Source organism: Equus przewalskii, chromosome 31 (assembly GCF_037783145.1).
Source record: "Equus przewalskii isolate Varuska chromosome 31, EquPr2, whole genome shotgun sequence".
Taxonomy (NCBI): Eukaryota; Metazoa; Chordata; class Mammalia; order Perissodactyla; family Equidae; genus Equus; species Equus przewalskii.
The window spans coordinates 16,023,122-16,047,809 of record NC_091861.1 but is presented as its reverse complement, the minus strand read 5'-3'; the positions used below and the strand labels follow the sequence as shown (position 1 = coordinate 16,047,809).

General features: G+C 37.5%; 1 protein-coding gene across 1 annotated transcript in view; it reads right to left on the bottom strand.

The window, feature by feature from the left end:
- The window catches only part of USH2A (usherin), a 746,622-nt gene that overhangs the window by 566,758 nt on the left and 155,176 nt on the right, over positions 1-24,688 (bottom strand). The window contains exon 14 of the mRNA XM_070602521.1: positions 12,715-12,898. Within this exon, the coding sequence (XP_070458622.1) occupies positions 12,715-12,898 (184 nt within the window). The remainder of the gene's footprint in view (positions 1-12,714; positions 12,899-24,688) is intronic.

Here is a 24,688-nt window from a genome sequence, read left to right as displayed (position 1 = left end):
ATGTCATTTTATAAGTTATCCCTCCTCAAGAGCACCTCCTAAATGAAATATATTTCACGTTTATTAAAACAAAATTAGACATAATAAAGGAAGAGACATTTTAAGCTTAGAAAGAGAAACACCAAACTAAGATGAATTGTGATATTGATTTTGTCAGGATAAATGGTTTTTGTAATATTAATATAAAGAAACCTTTATTACACTGACTCTCTTGGTACAGCCAGAGCTTCTCCCGCAATCTGTTTAAAATCTTCATTTTTCATCCTTATGGGAAAACCTCACCTGCTAAATGAATTTCATAAAGAGTAATCTGTCAAGATTTATATAGATAAACAATTTGTGATGTTTATTGACCAGTTCATTATGGTAAACAAAAGGGGAATAAAGTGTTGCTAATCTCTGCCAGCACTCCGCTATTATACTTCTGTTCCGGGTCTTAGGTAACTCAGCGTTTACTGGATACAACAGGAAAGAAGTTAATTGGCCTTTGTCTCTTAAATCACAAATCTCATATATTCTCCTTTCCAGGGAGCTTCTTCCAGTTGTGCAAACAGTAAAAGAGTTATCCTATTTATTACTATAGCAGAAACATCACTATCCATGAAGAGAATGTTTCAGTAATGCATTTTATCATCAGAAACTTCATCATCTGAGGGAGAGCTCCCACAGAAGGTCCAGGGATATGTTCCAGGACGCAGATCACTTCATTGACATTTCTCTTTGGACATTTCCCTCCTGTTCGGAGCCCCAATTCATGGGTACCATCACATTGATTTAAATATGTTGAATGACATAAATATATTGAGGGCCAATTATTTTCCAGGGCTGGAATAGGCACTGAGAACATAAAGATGAGTAGGATAGAGTTGTCCCTCCCCTCAAGGAGCTCACAGTCTAGAGAAATAAAAAAATGAAAGAGCATTAATAAAGATATGTGCAGTCTCTTTGAGGGCACAGAAAAGGGGCAACTACCTAGTTTGGTGGCAGAGGAGGGGACAGGGAAAGGCACATTAAAAGGAATCTTGGAGGAGATATTTGAGCTGAATATTGAAAGATGAGTAGGAATAAGCCAAGCGAATCAGGAAGGGCAAAATAGAGAGAAAAGAAACAGCAGGAGAGGGTATGGAATTAGAAACAATTCATTTTTTTTTGCATAGGTGTAAATTCAGAATAGGGAGTGGTAACAAATAAAGCTGGCAAGATACGTAGAGGTAAGATATTGCTAAATTAGGACAGTAGTAAGGTACAATGGAAAGGAGGGGGGTATACTTAAAAAATATTTAGTAAGAGAAATCAGTAGGAGGAGGGATGGACAAATTGAAAAGAGAAGGGAAGAAGAAGTGTTACTCCCAGTTCTCTAATTTGCTGACAGGTGGATGACGGGGACACCAATCAACATAAAGAAGGAAGGAGGAAAAGAGCTCAAAGACAAGGATTATTAATGATTATTAACAAATAGAAGAGAAAGAGGCTTCAAAGCAAATTTGAGAAACTGGACAAAGTTTTTTTTCCATAGATCCCTAGCACAATTACTAGCACACAGTAAGTGTTCAATAAATATTGTTGAATAAATGAATGAATAAAGCACTAGGAGAGCTTCAGACTTAGAAAAGCCCAAATGTGACATGTAGCTCTAATGACAATTTAGCTCTTTTGAGCCCTTTTTGATTGGCATCGCTGTTGCCCTGGTTAAGCTCTCCCCCAAGGAAAGGACCATGGTCTTTAAGATGGGTTCTGCTCTGACTCCTTAAGGCCAGAAGAGTTCTCAATTCAGTCTTCTTGTGCAGCATCCCATGATGCTAGAGCGCTCTCTGGAAGAATTTGGTTTTCCCCTGGTTAAGATTACATTTCATCTCTGCGTTGGAAGTGCGGTCTCATTGAGGTTCTTATTCCGCCTTTCATCACAGCCTACTAATTACATTGGATTCTCTTGGAACTGGAATCAGAATTTTTAGAGAAGGATTTGTGGCTTAGAGATCCTCATCATATGAAGTGAAAGCCATACTCACTTGGCTTATTGGAGAGGAAGGAAGAGTGATATTGTCTCATTAGAAAGGAGGAGTTAACAGTGTCCCATCCATCCTCTCTCATGGAGATTTCCAAGGCACAAATAAAGGGACTTATAAGATCTGGACCTGGGTAGTGGCTCCCTTGCATCCAGGCAATAGTGACATCCAAGTCTAGGAAGGTGACATTCCTGTCATCTAGAGAAGATCTTGCTTAGCAAGGTTCTGTATGAGACCACTACCACTTTCCCCTTTGTTAACATCCACCTAATCACAGAGGCTACAGACTATGTTCCACATGTTGGTCACCAAAACCAAATATTTAAAAGAAATAGAAATCGCAGAAGATTCACTATATTAACAATATCACACATGTTTACGCCTCAAAGAAGCCCTAATGTCACTTTCCTTAATCTCGTCATCATTGTAACGTAATAACTTGGAGGTATGATAGCAGATTCAAATTCTTAAAGTGCTCTCAGGTAGAAAAGAGAGCACAATTATTCCCTATGGCCCCAGAAGGCAGAAATAAGGCTAGGCAAGAAGGTCACAGGAATGAAATTTTTGCTCAATGTGAAGAATATATTTCTATCTTTCTCAGACTTAGAGTTGTGTGAAATAAACATGAACTGCTTCATAAGACAATGAGCTCTTTTTAGTTCCACATTTTCAAGCAGAAGCTGAATAACCAGTTATTCTGAAAAGGTGATTTACACAGAGAAATGCATAGGGTAGAGTTTAACCAAAATTATTTTTAAGGTTTTTTCCTAGTCCCAAAAGTCTGATTCTATGTTTAGTAGGATTAATAACCTGCCCAGGGTGACAGTGAATCAGAGTATGGTCAGCAATCTTTATGCATAAAGGATGAGATAGTAAATATTTTAGGTTTTGTGGGCCATGTGATCTCTGTTGCAATTCCTCTGCTGTAGTGGTATGAAGGCAGCTGTAGATGATATGTAAAAAATGAATATTACTGTTTCAATAAAGCTTTATTTCCATAAATAGGCGGCAGGCCATTGCTTGCTGAACCCTAGTTTAGTAGGTTGAATTATGGCCCACAATGTCAAAGCCCTAATCTCTGGAACTTGTGAATATGTTCCCTTACTAGGCAAAAGGAACTTTGCAGATCTGATTACGTTAAGGGTTTTGAGAAGGAGAGATTACCTTGCATTATCTGAGAGTGTCCAATGTAATCACAAGGGTCTCTATAAGAGGAAGGCAGGAAGGTGAGAGTCAGAGAGAGAAGACATACAGACACAAGCAGAGGCCAGAGAAGAGGGGAAACAGTGCTCTCCTGGCTCTGAAGATGAAGGAAGGAGCTCTGAGCTAAGGAATGTGGGTGGCCTCTAGAACTGGGAAAGCAAGGAAATGCATTTTCTCCTAGGGTATCCAAAGAAACATTGGCCTGCTGACACTTTGATTTTACCCCAATGAAACTAATTTAGGACTTCTGACCTCCAGAACTGTAAGATAATAAATTCATGTCATTTTTAAACCTCTAAGTTTGCAGTAATTTATTATAGCAGTAATAGGAATCTAATATGCCAGGTCTAGTGAAAAAGCCATAACCGGAACTAGATCTCCTGATGCCCAATATTGTGTTATTCCTACTACATCGCATTGAATAAATGCTACTAATTTATAAAAACTGGCATTTCTTACAGAATCAAATAGAATCTATATTAAAGGAGAACATCTCGTTCAGTGGTCATGGTAGATTACAAAAATGACCATAATTCTTCACCCCTTTCTTTACGCACATCCTTTGCAACTAACTACACAATTCTTCCCATCAAGAAATAGAGTCTATTTCCCGACTCCTGAATATGGCTGGCCTGTGGTTTGCTTCGGCTAGTGGAATAAGAAAAAGTAACATTGTGGCAGTTCCAAGCATAGGCCTCAAGTGTCCTTGCACGTTTCTGCTCTCTTTCTGGGAACTCTGCCACCACCTTGTGAGTAAGGCCTGCCTAGACTGCTACATGATGGGAGATGTGTGGCCCAATTTTCCTGTCATCCTCAATAACAGCCAGTGGCCCAACAAAGAGTCATTGAGGAACATGACTCTGTGAGGCACATTCCCCAATATTTCCACTATCATAGCATGAACAGATGAGTTGACAAGTAAGTTATCTGCTTTCATTTGAAGTCATTGATCTGGTTCTCAGAGAAAAGACCAGCGGAGATCAAGTGGAAATATGCACGTGTGAAGATTACCAGACCAAACCTATAACAGTGTTCAAAGGGAGAGCCTTTGCAGAACTAATGAATATAGAGAGACGAAGTCGTCAGAGAAGAAAGCTTTCAGGAGCTGTGACATGTGGATGTTACCTAAGGAAAACAATGGTGAACCAGATGAACTGGAGCAGAATTGGGGGTTGTGGGAAGGAGGAATCGCAGTTACAGGTCAACTTGAGGATGGCACCAGGGAGCGTAGTGTGTCAAATATGGGTCTCAACTACCAACAGACACTAATGGAATGTGGCCCATTTTTATCTCATTGTTTTTGGTTTAGATAAATATGGTATTCTTTTTTTGCTTTATTGATCTTTCAGTGGGCAGACTTTTTTTTCCTTCATTGTTTTCGATACTGATTAAATCATGTTTGCTTTATGCATCAGTGGTAAGTGGAGTGATTTTTGCACTGGGATCTGCTTTTTAAGATGCATGCCCCCTTTTGGTGATATACGGTAACTTTTGAAGAATGAACCACTTGGATGAAAACAGGAAAATGATTTTCCAGCTTGTTATTGCTGTGCTTGGTGCATTTTTGTTGTTGTTGCTATAGTTTCTGGTCAGAGCCTTTTATCTTATTTACCTTGCCCTTGGGGTATAAAAAAAAGTCAAGAAAATGAGCCAAGAGAAAAACAGCAGACATAGCTGTGCACAACAAAGAGAACACTGAGAAGAGTAAGGGATACGTGTGAACTTAGTGGAGGGATTAAATAAGATCCCCTGAATATATAAATAGAAAAGGCAGATGAAGAAGTCAATCTATTTTCCCAATCAATGAAGAGATACAATGATGCTTGTATCTTCTGTATGCTTAACAATAAAATACTTTGATTGTAGAATTTTGGAAATCTATAAAATAAATTTATACTTGCAAGTGCCTACCACAGAGCTGGGTTCAAGGTACATTAGCCAACTTTCTTTTTTTAAAAAAATCAAACATCAGGTATAAATAGTTATTTTCCTATACTGCATGTCTGTATATATTTAGACTATGAGTGAATTTTTTCCTTCAGGAGACAAAAATCCCTTATACTAGATGAATCCCATCTATTTTAGCCATCTTTGTACACATTTTCAAAGTAGTCAATGTAAGGATATATACACAATAACCATGAGAAGTCAACAAAGAGATTTCAATATGATTCAGGAAAGGAATGGAAAACATAAAAAGAATAAAATCCATTTTTATCTCTTCTCAATGATGAGCAAAAGTATAAACTCAAGCAATTCTCATTGTCACATTTTGAAATATCTTTCTCTATGACCTTCTGTGCTAGAGGATTTCTTCTCTAACGATTATCAATGTTAAAGTGAAAAGAGATAGTAGAATTCATCAGTGGAATAGAAGGGTCAACTCAAAGCAGAGGCATTCCCTATGACTGATTCAGCAAGGGACTGGCTCATTTCCTTGGGCCCCATATGGTCATGGGAGGCTTTATTCTTTCTATTCATTTCAGAGAAACTGTGTTATATATGGTGTCTCATGCTTTCAATAGCTCTTTCTAGCAGCAGCCTATGCTCAATATCAGAGCCAATCTTGCCCCATATAACACTATCTTGAGCCACACTCACATATGGGTGGTGTGCACCTGAATAGTTATTTTAAGGTATATTTTTTTTTGACAAAGATGATGATGGCATGAGACTATTTTATTTTTATTTGGGGAGGAGGGGGGAAAGGAATATAAAGGAAAAGTAGTTCTGTGTTGGTCATATGAAGAATGGGATGCATGAGGGGAATGCAAATTTAAAACTCAGAGAGACAGCTAGCTATAGGCCTAGAGACCATGGTATGGATGTGAATAAATGATAATATATTTGAGAGTCATAAACATGTATGTCATGGTTGCAATCATAGATATAGACATAGAAATTGAAGGGAAAAATTAAAGAGGAGTAATCCGTAAAAGAGAGAGAAAATAAATATGACAAGTATGATCTTGGAGGCCAGAAGAAGAGATCACTTTAAGAGATAGAGAGGACAATAAAATAATTGGCACGTTGAAAAACCTTGAGTCATAAGAAGCAATCATGCATCAATTTTACTTTTATCTTTCACAGATTCTTTAAGCAGATTGCATGGGGCAAATTCTCCTGTTTTCCACTTGGATATAAAGTGAGTCAGTTACATGAATTTTCTGATCTTTCTTAGGTAACAAAAAGGTCCTACAGTTACTTTAAAGTATAAAGCACAGGTTTAACAAGAAGAAAATAACTGGAGGCATCACACTGTCTGATTTCAAAATATATTACAAAGCTATAGTGATCAAAACAGTATGGCACTGGCATAAAAAGCCACGTAGACCAATGGAACAGCATAGAGAGCCCAGAAATAAATTCACATACATATGGTCAACTGATCTTCTACAAAGGTGCCAAGAAGACACAATGGGTAAACGATAGTCTCTTCAATAAATGATGCTGGGAAAACTATATATTCATATACAGAAGAATGAAATTGAACCCTTATCTCATACCACATAAAAAATCAACTCTAAATGGGTTAAAGATTTAAATGTAAGACTCGAAACTATAAAACTACTGGAAGAAAACAGGGAAAATCTTCCTGATATTGGTCTGAGCAATGATTTTTCGGATATAACACCAAAAGTACAAGCAATAAGGGTAAAAATAGACAAGTGGGATTGTATCAAACTAAAACGGATCTGCACAGCAAAGGGAACAACCAACAGAGTAAAAAATCAACATGCAGAATGGGAAAAAATGTTTGCAAACCATCTATCTGATAAGAGGTTAATATCCAAAATACATAAGGCATTCATACAACTCAATAGCAAAAAACAAATAAACTAATTAAAAATGAGCAAAAGATCTGGCTAGACATTTCTCCAAAGAAGACATACAAATGGCTACCAGGTACACAAAAAGATGCTCCACATCACTAATCATCAGGGAAATGCAAATCAAAACCACAGTGAGATATCATCTCACATCCGTTAGAATGGCTGTTATCAAAAAGACTGAAGGTAACAGTGTCAGCGAGGATTTGCAGAAAAGGGAATCCTTATACACTGTGGATGGGAATGCAAATTAGTACAACCATATGGAAAACAGTCTGGAAGTTCCTCAACAAATTAAAAAGAGGACTACCACGTGATCCAGCAATCCCGCTTCTGGGTACCCAAAGGAAATGAAATCAGCATCTTGAAGAGATATCTGCACCTCATATTCATTGTAGTATTATTCACAATAGCCAAGATGTGGAAACATCTTAAAAGTCTGCCAACTGGTGAATGAATAAAGAAAATATGCTATACATATATATGTTTGTGTGGGGTATATATGGTAATATATGTATATATATATATGGTAATACGGTGTGTGTGTGTATATATATACATAGATAGATATATACCTATATCTATATATCTGTCTATATCTACCTATCCATATATCTATATCTATCTATATCTACAGATATAACTATAGATAGTTATAGACATCTATCCCTATATATCTCTATCTCTATCTATATATCTATAGATATATAACTATATAGATATGGTTATATATATATCTATATAGCTCCACACACACACATATACATACGATAGAATATTATTCTGTCATGAGAAAGAAGGAAATCCTTCTATTTACAACAAAATGGATGAACCTGGAGGACATTATGCTTAGTGAAATAAGCCAGACAGAGAAAGACAAGTACTGCATTGTATCACTTATATGTGGAATTTACAAAAAAGAAAATGTCAAACTCATAGAAACAGAGTAGAATAATGGTTGCCAGGGGCTGGGGGCAGGGGGAGGTATTCTCCCCACATCAAAAAAAAAAGAAAATAGTAACTATGGGAAGTAATTGATATATTAATTAGCCTGATTGTAGAGATCATTTCACAATATATGTATATCAAAACATCAAGTTGTACCCCTCTAATATATACAATTTTTGTCATTTATTCCTCAATAAAGCTGAAAGAAAAAAACATAGGCTTGATTCAGAAACTAGAATGTCTAGTCCACTATATTAGTCTACACTTCAAGCTTTATTTAAAGAACAGACACTTTGAAGACAGACTTCTCCCCTTTTTGCCAGCTAGGACGTGATGAAGGCAGGAGGTCTACAACCAGAGAAGGCAGCTTGGTTGGCCTCTTCTCTTTGTGTTTTTCTCCTCTCTCACACACAGGCTGGAGGAGGGGTAGGAACTTACTGGACTGGCAAAATCCAAAGCAGGCTGATATCTCTGGTCTCACATGTGTAGGTACTAAGCTGACTTTTCCCTGGAGGTGGTACTTTTGTGAGTTGTTTTCATTGATCTCTCTCTCTCTCCATTAGGTATTTCTCACCTACAGTTTTATTGTAGTTAGATGCATCTCTATTCCAGTTGGTTGCTTACTAATTTTGTAGCTCACAGGAAGCTCACTTTTTTCTCTACCAGGCCTCTTTAGCTTTCTGGGTGGCCCTTTGTACAGGTGCTAAGAGGACCTCATGTTGTCTCTCTTCTTTGTGGTCCTCATCTGGTCATAGAAATACACTTTCTTCCTTGTCCTGACAAACTCTGGGAGTATAAGATATACAGAGAACTCTCTTTCAGCTTGCCTATCCAAACCCAAACACATTGTCTTTCCTCATGTAGCTTGGCCAGGTCTAAGAGAGACATCAATCCACTGGCCTCCTCAACTACAGGAGATCCATGTCACCCTGCAAGGAATCTAATAAGACCCTCGTACTGGAAGGCATCACTGACTTCTCCTTTCTCCTTCCAGTGAAACCCTCCTATCTAAATTTATCTTTTCTTTAACCTATTTTTATATATTTTATCTGGTTGTATACCTTTCTTTGATTTGGATGAGAGTCTTAAGAGTCATCGAACTTATTCTTGGCTGTCTACATTTTGCTGGTTCTGTTGATGTATGTACCAAATATGGCAGCTGAAGAATGAATGGGAAGTCAAAAAAATGAAGAAGAAAAACCTAGTCTTTTCAAATCTTAGTAAGTGAATGACAGTGAAAGATTAGGCAGCAACTTTCGGGGTTCATAGGGCAGGGCAGAGTCAAAACACGGGCTTTAGAATGGTGATGAAGGGCATATATTTAGATAGTTGCAACCAGTGGAGAGGGATTTAAGTTAAAATAAGGGAAGATTTGGGGGCCAGCCCTGTGGCCAAGTGATTAAGTTTGCACATTCTGCTTCAGCAGCCTAGAGTTTCACCAATTCAGATCTTGAGCATAGACATGGCACCACTCATCAGGTCACGCTGAGGCAGCGTCCCACATAGCACAACCAGAGGCACTCACAAGTAGAATATACAACTATGTACTGGGGGGCTTTGGGGAGAAGAAGTAAAAAAAATAAAAGAAGATTGGCAACAGATGTTAGCTCAGGTGCCAATCTTTAAAATAAATAAACAAATAAATAAAATAAAGGGAACATTTAATGGAGCAAAGTTCAGAGGAAAGATGAAGGAAAAGAAGAAAAGTTGGGAACGGAGGAGCAAGAGGAGAACAGAAGGGGACACATCAAGAACAGGCAATAGGCTATTTTTAGAAAAAAATTACACATTGTTTTCTTCTAAGACTAGATTAAAAATTAAGAATATGTGACAATTGGAGGTAGAGAGAAAATGATCTGGGGATATTTATGTCTGATTCTCTCTATTTTGTCTTTGAAGCAGAGGGCCAGATTAGCTGCAAGGACAAGGGCAGGAAATTGAACAGACTGGCAATAGTTTAAAGGGGAGAGAAGATACAGGGATGAGAACTAAAGACAGCATGGTAGTTCAAGTCAGCACAGTACATGGTCTTTCTTTAAGTCCTTACAGGGCGGGAGCAGGGCTACGTTCCCTGGAGATGACCCAAGGTATAGCAGAAGGGAGAGATCTTGATGGCAATCAGTTTACTGACAGAGTCAGAATTGAAGTGGTTTTGCCCCAGGCCAGGAGTAGAAGGTGAGAAAGTTAGGAATGGGGCTGATCAAAAGAAGATTAGGTAGGGTAATGGAATAAGATTGAGGGAAGTTAGGAGCAGATCACGTTGGAGAAGAGAGGATTGGCAAGAAGTGATTTGTCCATAGAGCACCATTTCTGGGATTAGGAAGATCTGAGAAGTAGAGAAGGGCCAAGGGATCACAAAATCCAGGTTGTGGTCACGGAAATGGGTTGCTGGAAAGGAAATTAAGTGAATGAAGAGGAGAGGGGAAAAATACCATCCCTCTGATAAGGTTCTCAATGAATGGAAACTTGGAAGTCCAAAGACAAGAACAGTAAGGATGGAAGAAAAGTGGTACCATTTCGAAGGAAAATTTGTAATTTTGAAAAGGCAATTCTTTACCTAACTAACTATAATTATGAGTCAGCTAATATGTAAAGATATACAATTGTATTTATATAAAACTTGTGAGTCTTTTTACTTTGAACTCACACTTACTCTGGATCTTTCACGTTTTAGAATCTACCCAGCTTCTCACGCTTGGTTCTATCTCCTAGACTCTAATCTGCACGCATCCCTTCATTTTACTGAGTTCTTCTTGATTTTAACCTCAGCACCTTTTAATAATGTAATTTATACCTACATTGTTATTTTTGACTCGTTATATTCCTCACCAATTTAGGTTAACCTTTTAACCCCATGTCTAATCCACAAAGTCCAGTTCCAGTGTTCCTAGTCTGACTGCACAGTGGCAGCTGAGAGAGCGCTGTTCTGTAAGCAATTCTTGGCCCCCAGACGAGGTGGGGAGTGGCAAGAGTAGACAAACGAGAGAGAAGCAGAATGGGGTAAAGATTAGCCTGAATTTAGGAGCATTGAAGGGTCGAAGAAGTAGTGTAATGAAGGGAATCAGGTTTCATTTAAAGAAAGATAAGTGAAAAAGCTGAGACTATTAGATACCTCTTGGTCATTAAACAAGGGTTTTGGTGACAACACAAGGAAAAATAACAAGGGAGATCAGTAGAGGGAAAATGGTAAGAGACTGGCACCAAATGCCATAGGTGGGTATGAGTGTTCCAAGGACGACAGTTGATCGGAGAAGATATTTTCTCTTGGCAATTAAGCGCTGTCAGAAAGGCTATGGAAAAAATAGGAGATCAAAAGGCAGAGATGGCCAGGAGTGAAACAAACCAATCCCAGAGTTCCAACTGGGGAATTTGTGAGATGGTCTTTCAACAAAAAGTATGTAGAGGAGGCAGTATGCACCATAACCGACTCCAGTTTTACTATCAAAATCCTGGTAATGCTTTTTATTTCCCATTTACTGCACCATGTGCTTTCTATACCCATTCAGAGTGATTCAGCATTTGTAGAAAAGACTGATAATGCTTTCAGAATACCAAGACGATATTGCAATGGTAACAGAAGCACAGATTTAAAAAAAGATGTGTAATAAGAAGAAACATTGTTTTAATAAGTCTTTTAAATGTCATGTTAACAATTTTTTTAATCAATTGAATTTTAGTAGAAAGCCAAATGAACTAGTTTGAGTTCTTTTTCAATAATATACCCCATCACCTTGTCCACACTCTAATCGACGTGTTAATGAAGAGTGTTAAGAGCCAAAAGGTAGGTAGCAAGGGGGCAACAAATTGAAAAGAGCCCAGATAATCCCAAACCTTTGAATAATTAGCAAATATATTTATAAATATACACACACACATACTCTGAGAAACCGATTTGATTGGTGTGTGCAGCGCGCAATAATAGTTGCTTGGGGAGAGGGAGGCCAAAGAATTCATAGACATAATCCCAACACTCGACAAATTTATAACCTGACCAGACAAAAAAACACACGTGGATTTGGCATTCCAATATTTCTTCACAACACAGCAATGAACACAAATATGTGAAGGTAAATGCCCACAGATATACAGGAAATGAGAAGTCACACATTAAAGATAGTGTAACTTTGAAAAGTGGTTAACTTACTGTCAGAATGTACTTTACCCATTGGGGAAAAAAAAAATCACTAAATACAAAGATATGTTTCTCATCTGCCAGTCTTTAAACCCAAATCAGAAAGGCAAGGACAACATAAAAGGACAGTAAGTTAATAAATAAATAAGCAATAAATTCAAGGGCCATGTAGAACAAAGTTTATACGTTCCTATGCCGACTATCCTACCCCTTATATTGTGTGTGTGTGTGTGTGTGTGTGTGTGTGTGTTTTCTTCTACAGTTATCTCTTTATCTGTCTTTTCCCACATCCAAAATATAAGTTCTTTGAGGGAAAAAGATTTTATCTAGTTAAGTGTTCCCAGACTCTAATACTGGGCACATCTATCGACATATAGCAACCTAAACATTGGAACTGTAGGAAATATTCAAAGATTACCATTATGTTTAATAAATGCAGATGTCAAAGAGTCAAAAATATATCAACAAACTAGGAAGAACAGACAATATTGTTTTTTACAAAAGATATTGCCAAAAAAATCACTGTTAGTAGAAAAGAAGTAATTGCAAATAAAATAATAAAACTATTTAATGATTAATTCTTATAAGTATTTACCTTCCAGTCTGAGGATCAAATCCAAAGTAATGGTCTTTACAATGGTCACAACTTTGCCCGGCAAGGGAAGCGTCTTGGCAAATGCACTGACCAGTTAGGCTATTACAGATGTGACTAACTGCTCCAGCTGTATGGCACGAACATGGCAGGCAGCCAGTAGCATTGCCTGGGGAAATATAAAAACCTGGAAATAAAGAAATTCAAAGTTTTTATATATACTTTCTATCTAGTCTTTTCTTTAAAAGATAATATTTTGATTACATCAAAAACAGAACGTTCTGTTGTGGCATTACCCAACTCCCAATCCAAATGTTGTTATAGCTGTTCTTAACTAGCCCATGAATTATGACCAAAGAAAGGCTGAGTAAATAATTTACATTACACCTAGGTGTCTCCCAGGCACAAAAAATTCAGAGCATTGAATATCTGCTTCATGATCTTTCCACTAAAAATTGGTCCTCCTCTAATCACCTCCATTACAGCAAATAGCACTGCCATCTATTCAGTTGCTCAACCAAGAACCCTGAGATATCTTTGGCAGGGTAGCCAGATTAAACACAGGATGCCCAGTTAAATTTGAATTTCTGATAAACACCGATTTTTTTAGTAAAAGTATGTCTCATGATATTTGCTTATATTAGGAAATTATCTGAAATTCAAATTTAATTGATCATCCTGAATTTTGCTAAAACTGGTAACCCTTGAGCCCCTCACTTCCCTCCACCCCAACACCTAGCTAATTATCAAGCCTGTGGATATTGTCTTCTAAGAATGTTAAACCCTCTACTCTCCACCCCAACTGCCACCTCCCTAGTTAAAGTTTCCGCTAAGTTTTTTATAGCTAATACTAGGTACCAGTGGCTATGGTAAGAGCATTATATTCATTATCTCATTTAGTTATTACAGCAACGCTAATAATTCAGGTATTGTTATCATGTAGATTATATAAATTAGAAAACTGAAAGTTAGGAAGGTCAGCCAACTATCCTAAAACTATAGAGTTAACAAATAGCAGAACCCAGATTCAAACCCAGGCATCTCAACTCCAGAGGCCTTCTCATCTAATGATCCTGCTTTTGGCCCCTTCCCATCTATTCTTCACAGCGTACCTGGAACAATCTTTTTCAGAGGGTAGTTTGAACATCTCATTCATCTATTTAAAACTACTTGATGATGTCCTATTCCCTTTAGGAAGAAAATCTAAATCCCTAACACAGCCTGCAACCCTCCAGGCAGGTCCCATCTATCTCTCTAGTTTCATCTCACGGCTCATCCTCAACTCAGCCCACCCCAGTCATACTCCTTTCTGTTCTTGAGACTTAAAAGCCTTTTCGTGGATTGTTCTGTCTGCTGAAATGATTTTGCCCCATCTTTTCTTCTCATCTCATTCCTATGCACATAGGTCTTGTGACTTCCTGCAATCACTTACCCTATGCCAGTTTAGCCATGCCTGTTACAGTTTCAAAGCATCCTGTTTATTTCCTTTAGAGTGCTCATGAAAATTATAATTAATCTCACTTCCACTGGATTGTTACCTTCATAAAGGCAAGAACCTCATCTGATTAATTCATCACTGTCTCCTCAGCATCCTGTACAGTGCTTGGCACCTAGTTTGCATTCCATAAACTTTTGATGAATTCATAAAAATGTATCAAATTATTAACTAGGCATTGATCCACACAAGTACTATATTTTTAAACACACAGAGTTTGGATTAATTATAAATCTATACTTTTTTTTCTCATAGCAAAAGAAAAGAAATAAAAATATGATTCAAAAATATTTTCAAGTTACTTAAAATTTCTTGGATCCAGAAAGTGACAGTCAATAGTTGTGAAATTAGAAAGGCATTGGACAGTTGAATGGTGGGGCAGACATAAGAGGGAGAAATGGTTCTCGTTGTGTGATTGTATGTTTTGCATGTATACATGCATACACATGCATATATTTACACAAACAAATGCAAAATGTTACAAGGAATTTTATTGAAACAATGGTGGAAAGGTATTGCACAAGGACTCTAATGAATAAAGCTATGGCAAATAAAAATAAATTGTACAATTGTCATGACCACTAATTTAATATATATAAAATATCAGTAATATTGAAAGAGAGAGAACACAAGCACAAAGTGAATCCATTCTGTATTATCTATTCTATAGGGAAGTCCAAAAAGTAATTGGAACACTGAGAAACTCATTTGAGGCTGCAGTTGAAAACAAGCCATTCTTCCATAGCCATCAACAATTAGCTTGTTTTTCTTCTCCTAGGCCCTGCATATTCTCTCTTAGAAAGCTTCAAGAGTACTAAAATAGAAAAGGTGGTGCTCAATGAGAGGAAAAGGAAGAAGTTCAAAATCTGTTGGAAAGAATTGACCAATCATTTTTTTTTTTAAGATTTTATTTTTTTCCTTTTTTTCTCCCCAAAGCCCCCTGGTACATAGTTGTATATTCTTCGTTGTGGGTCCTTCTAGTTGTGGCATGTGGGATGCCGCCTCAGCGTGGTCTGATGAGCAGTGCCATGTCTGCACCCAGGATTCGAACCAACGAAACACTGGGCCGCCTGTAGCGGAGCGCGTGAACTTAACCACTCAGCCACGGGGCCAGCCCCTTGACCAATCATTTTTTAATAGTAATTTACAACTAGATTATATCACTTGCTTCTTTACATCCACTGACAGCACTTCGCCTTATATGCATTTCCAGAAATAGAGTATGGCTGTGACAATTAATAGACATTCTCGTACCTGATTCATGATGTAATCAGTCACAAATTTAGAAGGCTTCTATTTTGGATTCAAGACCACTTCGGCTGGGATTCTATGTATTTTTTTTTTTCCTGTGAAGTAACCTGGATCCTTAAATTCCTCATGATGGCATCATGAAGGTACAAACAGCTCTCCAATTTGGATAAATTACCCATTAGGACAGATACTTAGATGTAGAATTTAATTTGGACTTACTGCAATGGCTGGGAGCCACAGAGAATTCCAGAACAACTAGAGATGATTTTTACAAGAAAGGATTTATTAGAGAAATCTGTAAAGGCAAAGGGGATACATTTTGGGGCAGAAGATTGGGTTGTCCAAGTCTGGGAGAATAAAGAATACCATAGAAAAAGCAGAAATATAAGCAGAGAAGAAGAAAAACGGTGTTAAAACACTGAGCGAAGCTGCTACCTTGAGGTAGGGCTTCAAGGAAAAGACTACATTGGAATTTGTCTTGGGGTTAATTCCTCTCCTCTCAGGAGCATGATTATAAAGGTTAATCCTACCAGTATTTTAGTTGTCCTATTTTTAAACCGTTCTAATTAGGATGACTCAGGTACCTTCCTGCTCAGTCATTACTTCTTGCCTTGCTTGAATGTGCCTAATTCTAGCGACTACCTCTCCTTTTATGACTTCCAACTATAGAAAAACAACGTTTTCCCTTCCTTCCTACTTAAATTTCAACTCCAGTGTGCAATTTAATGATAACGGACTTGAATTCTTTTCTTTAACTGAATACATGTCTGAGCTCCCTCCAACAGCTCCACTTCATATTCCACATCTTTGTGGCTGCATCATTTGAACTGATCTTTTTGAGATTTCTATCCATGAATGATTTTGTATCCCATGCTGAAGCTTAGTCCTTACGACCCTGCTATTACCGTACATTAGATAGAGCTGAGAGGTCACACATATATAGCACAAATCAACCCACTAAAGTTTATTGTCTTCCTCAGTTTTATTTCAGCTAACCCCATGTGGAAAGTAATGTGTTCCACAGCTAAGGCAAAAAGTCACCCGTATCATAATAGTCTTGCTTTATCCAAGAGAAGGCTTACAGAATGCTTAGAGTTCAAAGTTATTAGCAAGGCAGCTGGTATGATCTCCTGTAGTGGCCATTTGCACAGCACAGTACCTGTCCTGGGCATAAAAGAACAGCCCATTTCCTAGCAATGTCCCTCCTGAGGACCATGAACAGCTAGGCTTTGCCAAGGTCTTGAAATGGGAGGAAGAAAACAAGTTTAACCTCTAGGCCTTATTCAGAAAAGGAGGGCAGAGCTGAGGCTAAGCACTAATTACAATCCATTTGGAAGAAAAGACTCTCACCTTAAGCCAGAGAATGGACATCCTTTTAAGAGGAGAGTTTAGGGAGGAATTTGTGTCTCAGTATACCAGGCAACAAGAAACTATTTTAGCAATGGCTTTACAAATCAATATTTTCAGAATGAAGTGCAGTAGATGATGCTAATTTTCAAAGTAAGACAATAATTATTTTCCTCCATTTGGTGGTCTCATATAAAAATAATGCTAAAATTATTATTCACAGTGTTGACCAAATGTCAATAAATGCATAAATGAATACTAATATTATTCATCCCAGAGTATAATTTCTCTAACTCAGAAAAAATTTTAGAGCCAGCCCTGATGGTCTAGTGGTTAAAGTTCAGCGCACTCTGCTTTGGCAGCCCGAGTTCAGTCCCCTGGGTGTGCAACCACACCACTGGTCTGTCAGTAGCCATGCTGTGGCAGCAGCTCACACAGAAGAACTAGAATGACTTACAACTAAAATATACAACTACATACTGGGGCTTTGGGGAGGAAAAAAATAAGAGAGAGGAAGATTGGAAATAGATGTTGGTTCACAGTGAATCTTTCCCAGTAAAAAAAAAATTAAACTCTTTTCAATAGTTTAGATATGCTTTAAATTCTCTGCTCTATTCCTTCTTTCTGGAATGCTATACGCTCCTTGACTACCTTACCAACTGCTATTTACTTTTAAAACTCAGCTCAGGCATCGCTTTCTCAACTAAGTCCTCCCTATTGCTCATCCTTCAAGAATTAATCATTTCCTTCCCTTTAATACTTCTGTGTATTATACATTTCTAATATTGCACTTATCACACTGATGTTTTATATCTACACATGGGTCAGTTTCCCCTACTAAACCATAATGCTTTAATATATTTATGATTGTATATCTTATACCAGCACAGTCCCTGGTACATAGTAATTTATTCATTTGATGCTTATGAAAAAATGGATATATGAGTGAAACGGATAGATGGCTAAATGGATGGATGGGTAGATGGATGAATGGGTATCTGTTACCCCTTAAAATATGAGATGATCTCTTTAATGCTGAAAAGGAAACCGGTCAATATAAATCTGTGCATCATGAGAGTGATCAGTCAAAGTGACCTGGCCTATCAGGGAGGATAGGGAGAAATGTATATGAATAGTATATGAATCAGGCAGAGTAAATTTAAAATGTAATCCTTGCCATATCAACAGATAGAACAGAGCTTCAGAAAGAAAATATCACCCCAAAACTGTGTCTCCTGTTCTTAGAACAAAGGATATAATAACATGCTCATATTTGGGGATACATTCTATTGGACTTTCCTGGTTTATAAAAAAACCAGTTTTCCTGTTTATGTGACTATCCATGAAAGGTCTCCATAAACATATTCCCTAAAATTCAAATCTAATAACAACAATGGATATAAATAATGCCAGCCCTGATTACATCTTGGAGATTATAATGCATAGATATATATGTATATTCATAATCCACAGAAAAGCTTTTCTATTCTTTGTTCCCATTTTTCTCAGTCTTGATATTTGTCAAATGTGCTCTAAAGTCTTTCTCCTACGCCATTGCAACCATCTCAAAATTTTTTCCAACTTAGGCCATGGAGATAGTCCCATTTCAAGACCCTTCCGTTCAGCCTACTATTTGATCACTATGGCCACCTAGGACTCTGTGAATTTTCATTTTTTAGCTATTACTTGGATTCTGATCAACAGACAAGCCATCCCAGGACCTGCAGCAGAAGCCAGAATCATGGGTTGAGGATGATTTTGAGGGTGGGGGAAGATGACAAACACTTGTAAGAGTATCTATTTTAACCCATCCTCAAATATTTATTGAGTGAATGTTTATGACAAATATTGCGTTATTCAGAAAAAAGTTTCACTTTTCAGAGCACAGATTCTGGGGTCAGATGGATCTGGATTTTTAAAGGCTCTTCCATTAATTAGAATCCATTTCCCCTACTATAAAAGAAGAATCATACTGGTCCTTCCATCATAAAAATACTGTGTATATTAAATGGGACTTTTCAGATAAAACTCTATTCCAAGGTCTGGCAAATAGTAGACACTCAGTAAATATTATCTATTATCATCATTGCAATTTTTATTAAGCAGTTTTCTGTTAAAGTGGGATTTTCCTAAATTAAAGTTTAAATAATGACTTGTCAAGGTCCCTTTCTTTCCAGATGTGTATAAGATTCTGGTTCATATCGCCTATGACAAGATTCTTTCCTGGTGGCTTATCAAAAAGCTTATTCTGAGACTCAGGTCTCTCTGTGCAAAACATGTTAACCTGGAAAGCTGTATCCCCAAACACTAGGACATGCGGCATATTCGGATCTCAACTTTGATGTACTGATTTTTAATGTACTCTCAGCCATCTCATTCCAATTCCTTTGGCGGGGTCTTGCATGCAGTTCTGGTTTATGAGCTCATTACTTAACAAATATGATACGCTTCTTAAAGAAACACGATACTTTGTTTTACTTTCTAATAGTCTGTGTGAACTATAAAACACAACCAAAAGTAAATACCAGAGGGAAGCATGAGGAATTGTCCTATTAGTGCAAAACATGTCCTATGAAGCTGTTTTCATTATAAATTAGCCTTTATTTTATTTCAAAGTGGCAGAGTCCTCAATAACCCTCTCTGCCTCTCGTTCTCAAGGACAAGGGTGGGTCACTGGCTCAGGATGCCTTGACATCCTTCCATGCCTTTCTCGGCCTGGCCTCTGATTAAGTGCCTGCTGCTGAATGTTACGAGGTCATCCAGCACTGAAAAAACGCCCTGGGAAAACATATTTAGTGCTATATTTATTAGCGTGGGGATGTGTACATTCATATATGTACACACACTCCAAATAATTTTAAATTAAAGCATTTTTAAAATACTTAATGGAGGTTAAGCAGCATTTTTAACCTCTGTTCAAGTTATTGAATGGCATATTAAAACCAATGTGGCTCTAATGTACATTCTAATGTGCACTGCTGCTTTAACAAATTGCCTATAAATTTTAGTTGAATTAAGCCTATTCCTTGTACATTCATAGTAAGGTTAGGTTAATAATACATGGGGTTTCATTATATGCACCTTCTTTAATAATGTTTTTTAAGAAAGTGGGACAAGAATCTATGTGCAGTAGTCTAGTATGGGCCAGTAATATTTACAATCACAGATGAAAAACGCAGGCAGAAGTCTTTAGGCTGGCGAGTTCACCCCTCCCACCTCCGACTTCTCCCTCTATGCCCCACTGCTCACGCACATTGGCATGGTTCCCCCCTGTCATATAGGATCCAGGTCTCTCAGATGTGTTTAAAGAAATCGAATGAAAGCTTCAGATTGCAGCAGTGCATTTTAATGTGCACACTGCAGAGCTGGCTACTGTGAAACATCTGTTTCTGATAAAGAGACTTCAGGATGTTTCTTCTTTCAATGTAAATTTCATTGTAAGAGACAATAAAACCAGAAAACAAAATTCAAACTAGTATCTGAGGCTAGAAGAATCCAGAACAACAAAAAAAAGTCCAGAAGCACACTTTGACCTTTTCATATGCTATACACATGTGTGCAGAATATCTTGTTTTGTCAAAAAAATATATTAAGTACTTAGGCCAGTATTTTCCTTTCTTTCTTACACAGTAAAACACCATGTCTTCCCTATGTGTGGTTAAAGGAGCACTCGCAGACTTGCGCTATGCCCATACCTAAGAAGAGGAGAATGTCATTGAGGTATCTCTTAAATATAATTATTCACTAACTCAGAAAATATATATGGAGCACCCACCATGGAGGTGTGCTCTATGAGCCTGGGATAGAGCATTGGGCAATCTGAAGAAAAGCAATGAGACTTGTAGAGGCTGGAGAAGAACATAGGAAATGATCTGAAGACTCACGGAAATGAGGTCAGAGAGATCATGGGTGTCACAGATCATGTGGGCCATTTATGTCCATCAACTTTGTTTTATACTTACAACGCTGGAAAGCCAATAGAGGGTGGAGGGATATGATCTGACCAAAGTTTGAACAGCATCACTTTTGCTGCACGTTGAGAAGTGATTGGAGAAGGATAAAGAGGAGGGACAGGAAGTTTAGGAGGCTATTCCAATAATCCAGGAGAAAGATGGAAATGTCTTGGACCAAGATGGATAAGTGAGGGTGGTGAGAAGTGGTCACATTTCATATATATATCAACAAGATTGATATTGGTAGAAGAGACAGGATTGTGGGAAAAAGAAAGGAATCAAGGATGGCTGCAAAGATTTGGTCTGAAAAGATTACAACGCAGAAAATACTAGGGTAACATTTTCGGTTGAGCATGGGTTGATTGAACAATTTTTCCCTTCTGAAACCCCCAAAAATAAAATAAAATAAAAAACAACAGGAGAGGAAGTGGCAGCCAATGACAGATGCCTACAAGTAGAAGTGAAGCACGTGCAGTGAAGGGGCCAACAACAAGCTCATTGCTTCAGGTTGCATGACTCTGGGAAGAAAGGGTTGGATGTGAAAGCCCCAGAGGTTTCCAAAGTCAGATGTGAGGCATAGTTTATTCCTTCCCCAAACAGAAGGTTGTCCCTCTCACATTTTGGGAGAACGCAACAAGTTTTCACTTTAGAAGTTAAACCAGAGAAGGCTTGGACTCAACAGGGGCGGGGATGACGGGCCACACTGAAAATTGGGATTATATGAAAGGCTGCCTGTGATGGTTAATTTAATGTGTCAGCTTGGCTAGGCTTGGTATCCAGTTGTTTGGTCAGACACTAGTCTAGATGTTGCTATGAAGGTGTTTTTTAGATTTTCGCAGAATATAAGAACACTAATCTATAGACAAAAGGGCTCACCAAGTGCTGAGAAAAATTAGTTTACCAAAAGCATATCATCATGAAATTTTCTGAAATGAGGGATATAGAATGGTGAAGCTTCTGGAATGTGATAAAGAAAAAAAAACAAGAACCTAAATGGTACTGCTAGAAGATAATGGTGACATAAATATTTTTAGTGAAAATGATTCTATATTGTGGTAAAATTTCAAACAGCTATGAGTATGGATTAAAGATAATTTCAGACACTCAAAATTCTAAAAGAAAAAATTTACTTCCCCCCTTGTAGTCTTTTTCAGAAGCTACTGGAGCATTTGCTCTACCAAATATACAAATAAACCAAGAAAAAACAACGCAGAATTTGGGAAATGAGATCCAACACAGGAGACATGAAGGAAATCCTCAGTACAGCTACGAAAGTCAGATCTAGAATATAGCTGTGTAACAGAACTGGAGATTGACTGGCTCAGATCAGAACAGGAGGATCGGGGGTTCAGATCTTCCAAAGGACTGATGTATCTAGTGGAAAAAAACATATATACACAGACACACACCACCTATTAGTTCTTTTTCTCTGGAGAACCCTAACTAATACAGATGCCCCTTGTTAAAACTCCTGATTATTTCTCAGTGTCTCCAATTAAAGAAACCACTCACTGAGTGCATGCAATGTACAAGGAATTATATTAGTCTTGTAGCTATACAAGTTGAATAAGATAGTCCTTGCTCTCAAGATATTGAAATTCTAACAAGGGAAATAAGACAACTGTACAAGTAAAGAAAATACAAGAATATTTTAAATATGATTATTTTCATTAATAGGGATGATCCCCATTCTATATCCTCCTTAAAAGAGAGGACAATTTGCCATAAACCTTTGGCGAGTAGTTTTGTGACATCTGTGCTTAGGCAAACGGCCACCAAGAAATTATCCTCTTAAAAAACAACGCTGTATCAGGTAAATCCCAAAAAGAAAGGGACCAGAAGGAGATAGAAGAGACAATGATGGGGGAAGAAAAAGATTATGATTTTCCAGTATTTTTAAATTTAATTTGTATTTTTACCAAAACTTATGTGCAGATAGAATTTGAAATCAAATAGAATTTAAAAGTTCACAGTAAAATAGGGGTCCACAGCTCCATCCTCCTCCCAGGAATCTCCCTGCTCGGAATGACCACCTTCAACTCCTTTAGACTTTTATTTCTGTGTTTCTGAATAACAAACATATATTGTTCCCCCTCAACTTTTAAAATTTAAACTATTGCCTTCTTACTGTAGACGGTGAGTAATTAGCTCGTTATGCCCCTCCTCAGTAATTTCTGTATTTGATTAAGTCAATGTTCAGAGATTATTTTGTTATGACTATATAAATCTATTTCACATATCTGCCTTATAATATGTTTTGATTATATTTCCTTCCTTGAAAAATTTGCCTCTGCTAGTTTTCTAGGGATCTCTTAGGTATTTCTAGGAATCAAAACTCTCCAATAGAAATTTATCCAAGAAATCTATCAGTTTCTTTTTTTCCCCACTTAATATATCAATCCACTGGAGAACCCGAATCCTTGATCCTCCTGTTTTGATTTCAGTTAGCTGATCTCCAGCTCTGTTGCATAGCTGTATCCTAGCTCAGAATGAAACATCAATAAACTATAACAATAGATAATTGCTCTAAAAGATATAACATTTGATCTGTTAGCTGTAGCTACCTTATTTAGAAAGAAGAATATATAAATCATGGTTATTTGTGCAGGAGACTAAGTCCCTTATCAAAATTAGAGACATTCATAAATAGTAAAAGAGAAGTATCTTAGGATATCAAAAAGAAAGACAATTGATGGCAAATTTGGAAGGGTGACCCTGAAGCTGAAGAAGCACAGTGTGCTGTAGCTGGCATGTGGGCCAACTGCCCAGCTCTCAGTAATCTTCCTCTTTTCTCAGATGCTCACCACCTTGCTCCTACCTGAAGGTGTGGTGCTCAGAAGCCATGCTTATTTTATGCAACCTTGACACTCCCGGCCATGGTGAATTGGCTCAGAGGTAGCCACCAGAACAAAACTGAATCAATTAGAATTTCCCTCTTGGAATTATAACTGAGGCCGCTACAAAGTCTCTCTGTATAGCTGGAACTAGGACTGTAAGCAGACTCGGGGGGGCATGGGGTGGCCATATAACCATGCAGACAGGGAGAGACGAGCTGAGTGTGCTCTTCTGCAGAGAGAGAGAATATGAATGGGAATGAACGAATGAATGAATACATATCAATGGGAGCTCCCATATCAGGTTTTGTGGGGCACCCAGTGATAATATAGCCTCCATTTACGTTTGAGCTGGTTCAATTTTTTTTGGATACTTATATCTCAAAAAGAATTAACTATTCATCAATTCCTTCCTGTCTCTTTGGATTTACTTGTCACATTGACCAATGTCAAAGGAAGGGTATGGCTCAACTTTCCTCAGCTAGATTCCTTATCAGGTAAAACAGGACTTTAGTCCTACACAGGCAAATCACTCATTTGTATCATACTCATTTGCACAGGCTCATATACCTTAGAGCTGATTGTGGCAGGCAGGACAACAATTAATACAGCTGTTAAACAACTGATAAATATTTACACTTATCATGACATCATGACAAATTTATTATAAAGAAACTGTATTGTTTTAGTTAAAATCATATAAAGGCAAGGAGAAAGCCATAGATAGGGTCCATCTTTCTTCCAGTAGGGAAACAGATGGAAAGATGGGCACAGTAAGACTAAACAGTAGCCTATTTTATTAATTTGGTGGCGCTTAAAAATAATTCTAGATGTTTCTATATGATGCCAGAATCTATAGCCCATTCACTCAAAACACTTGGTCAGCTTTATTCAGAAAATCGGTTAATCATCTGAATATTTGGCATTGTATAGATAATCAACTCAAGTTTTCATTTCTCTGGAAAATAAAATTTATTCTCGCTTTTCTTAGTTCAGATTTTCTTTTTAGTTGTTAAAAGGGGATTTACTTCAAGCTGAGAAATTAAATATAAGTAAGTCTCAATTATTAAGCGTCTGATTGGCTGGCATTCATCTAA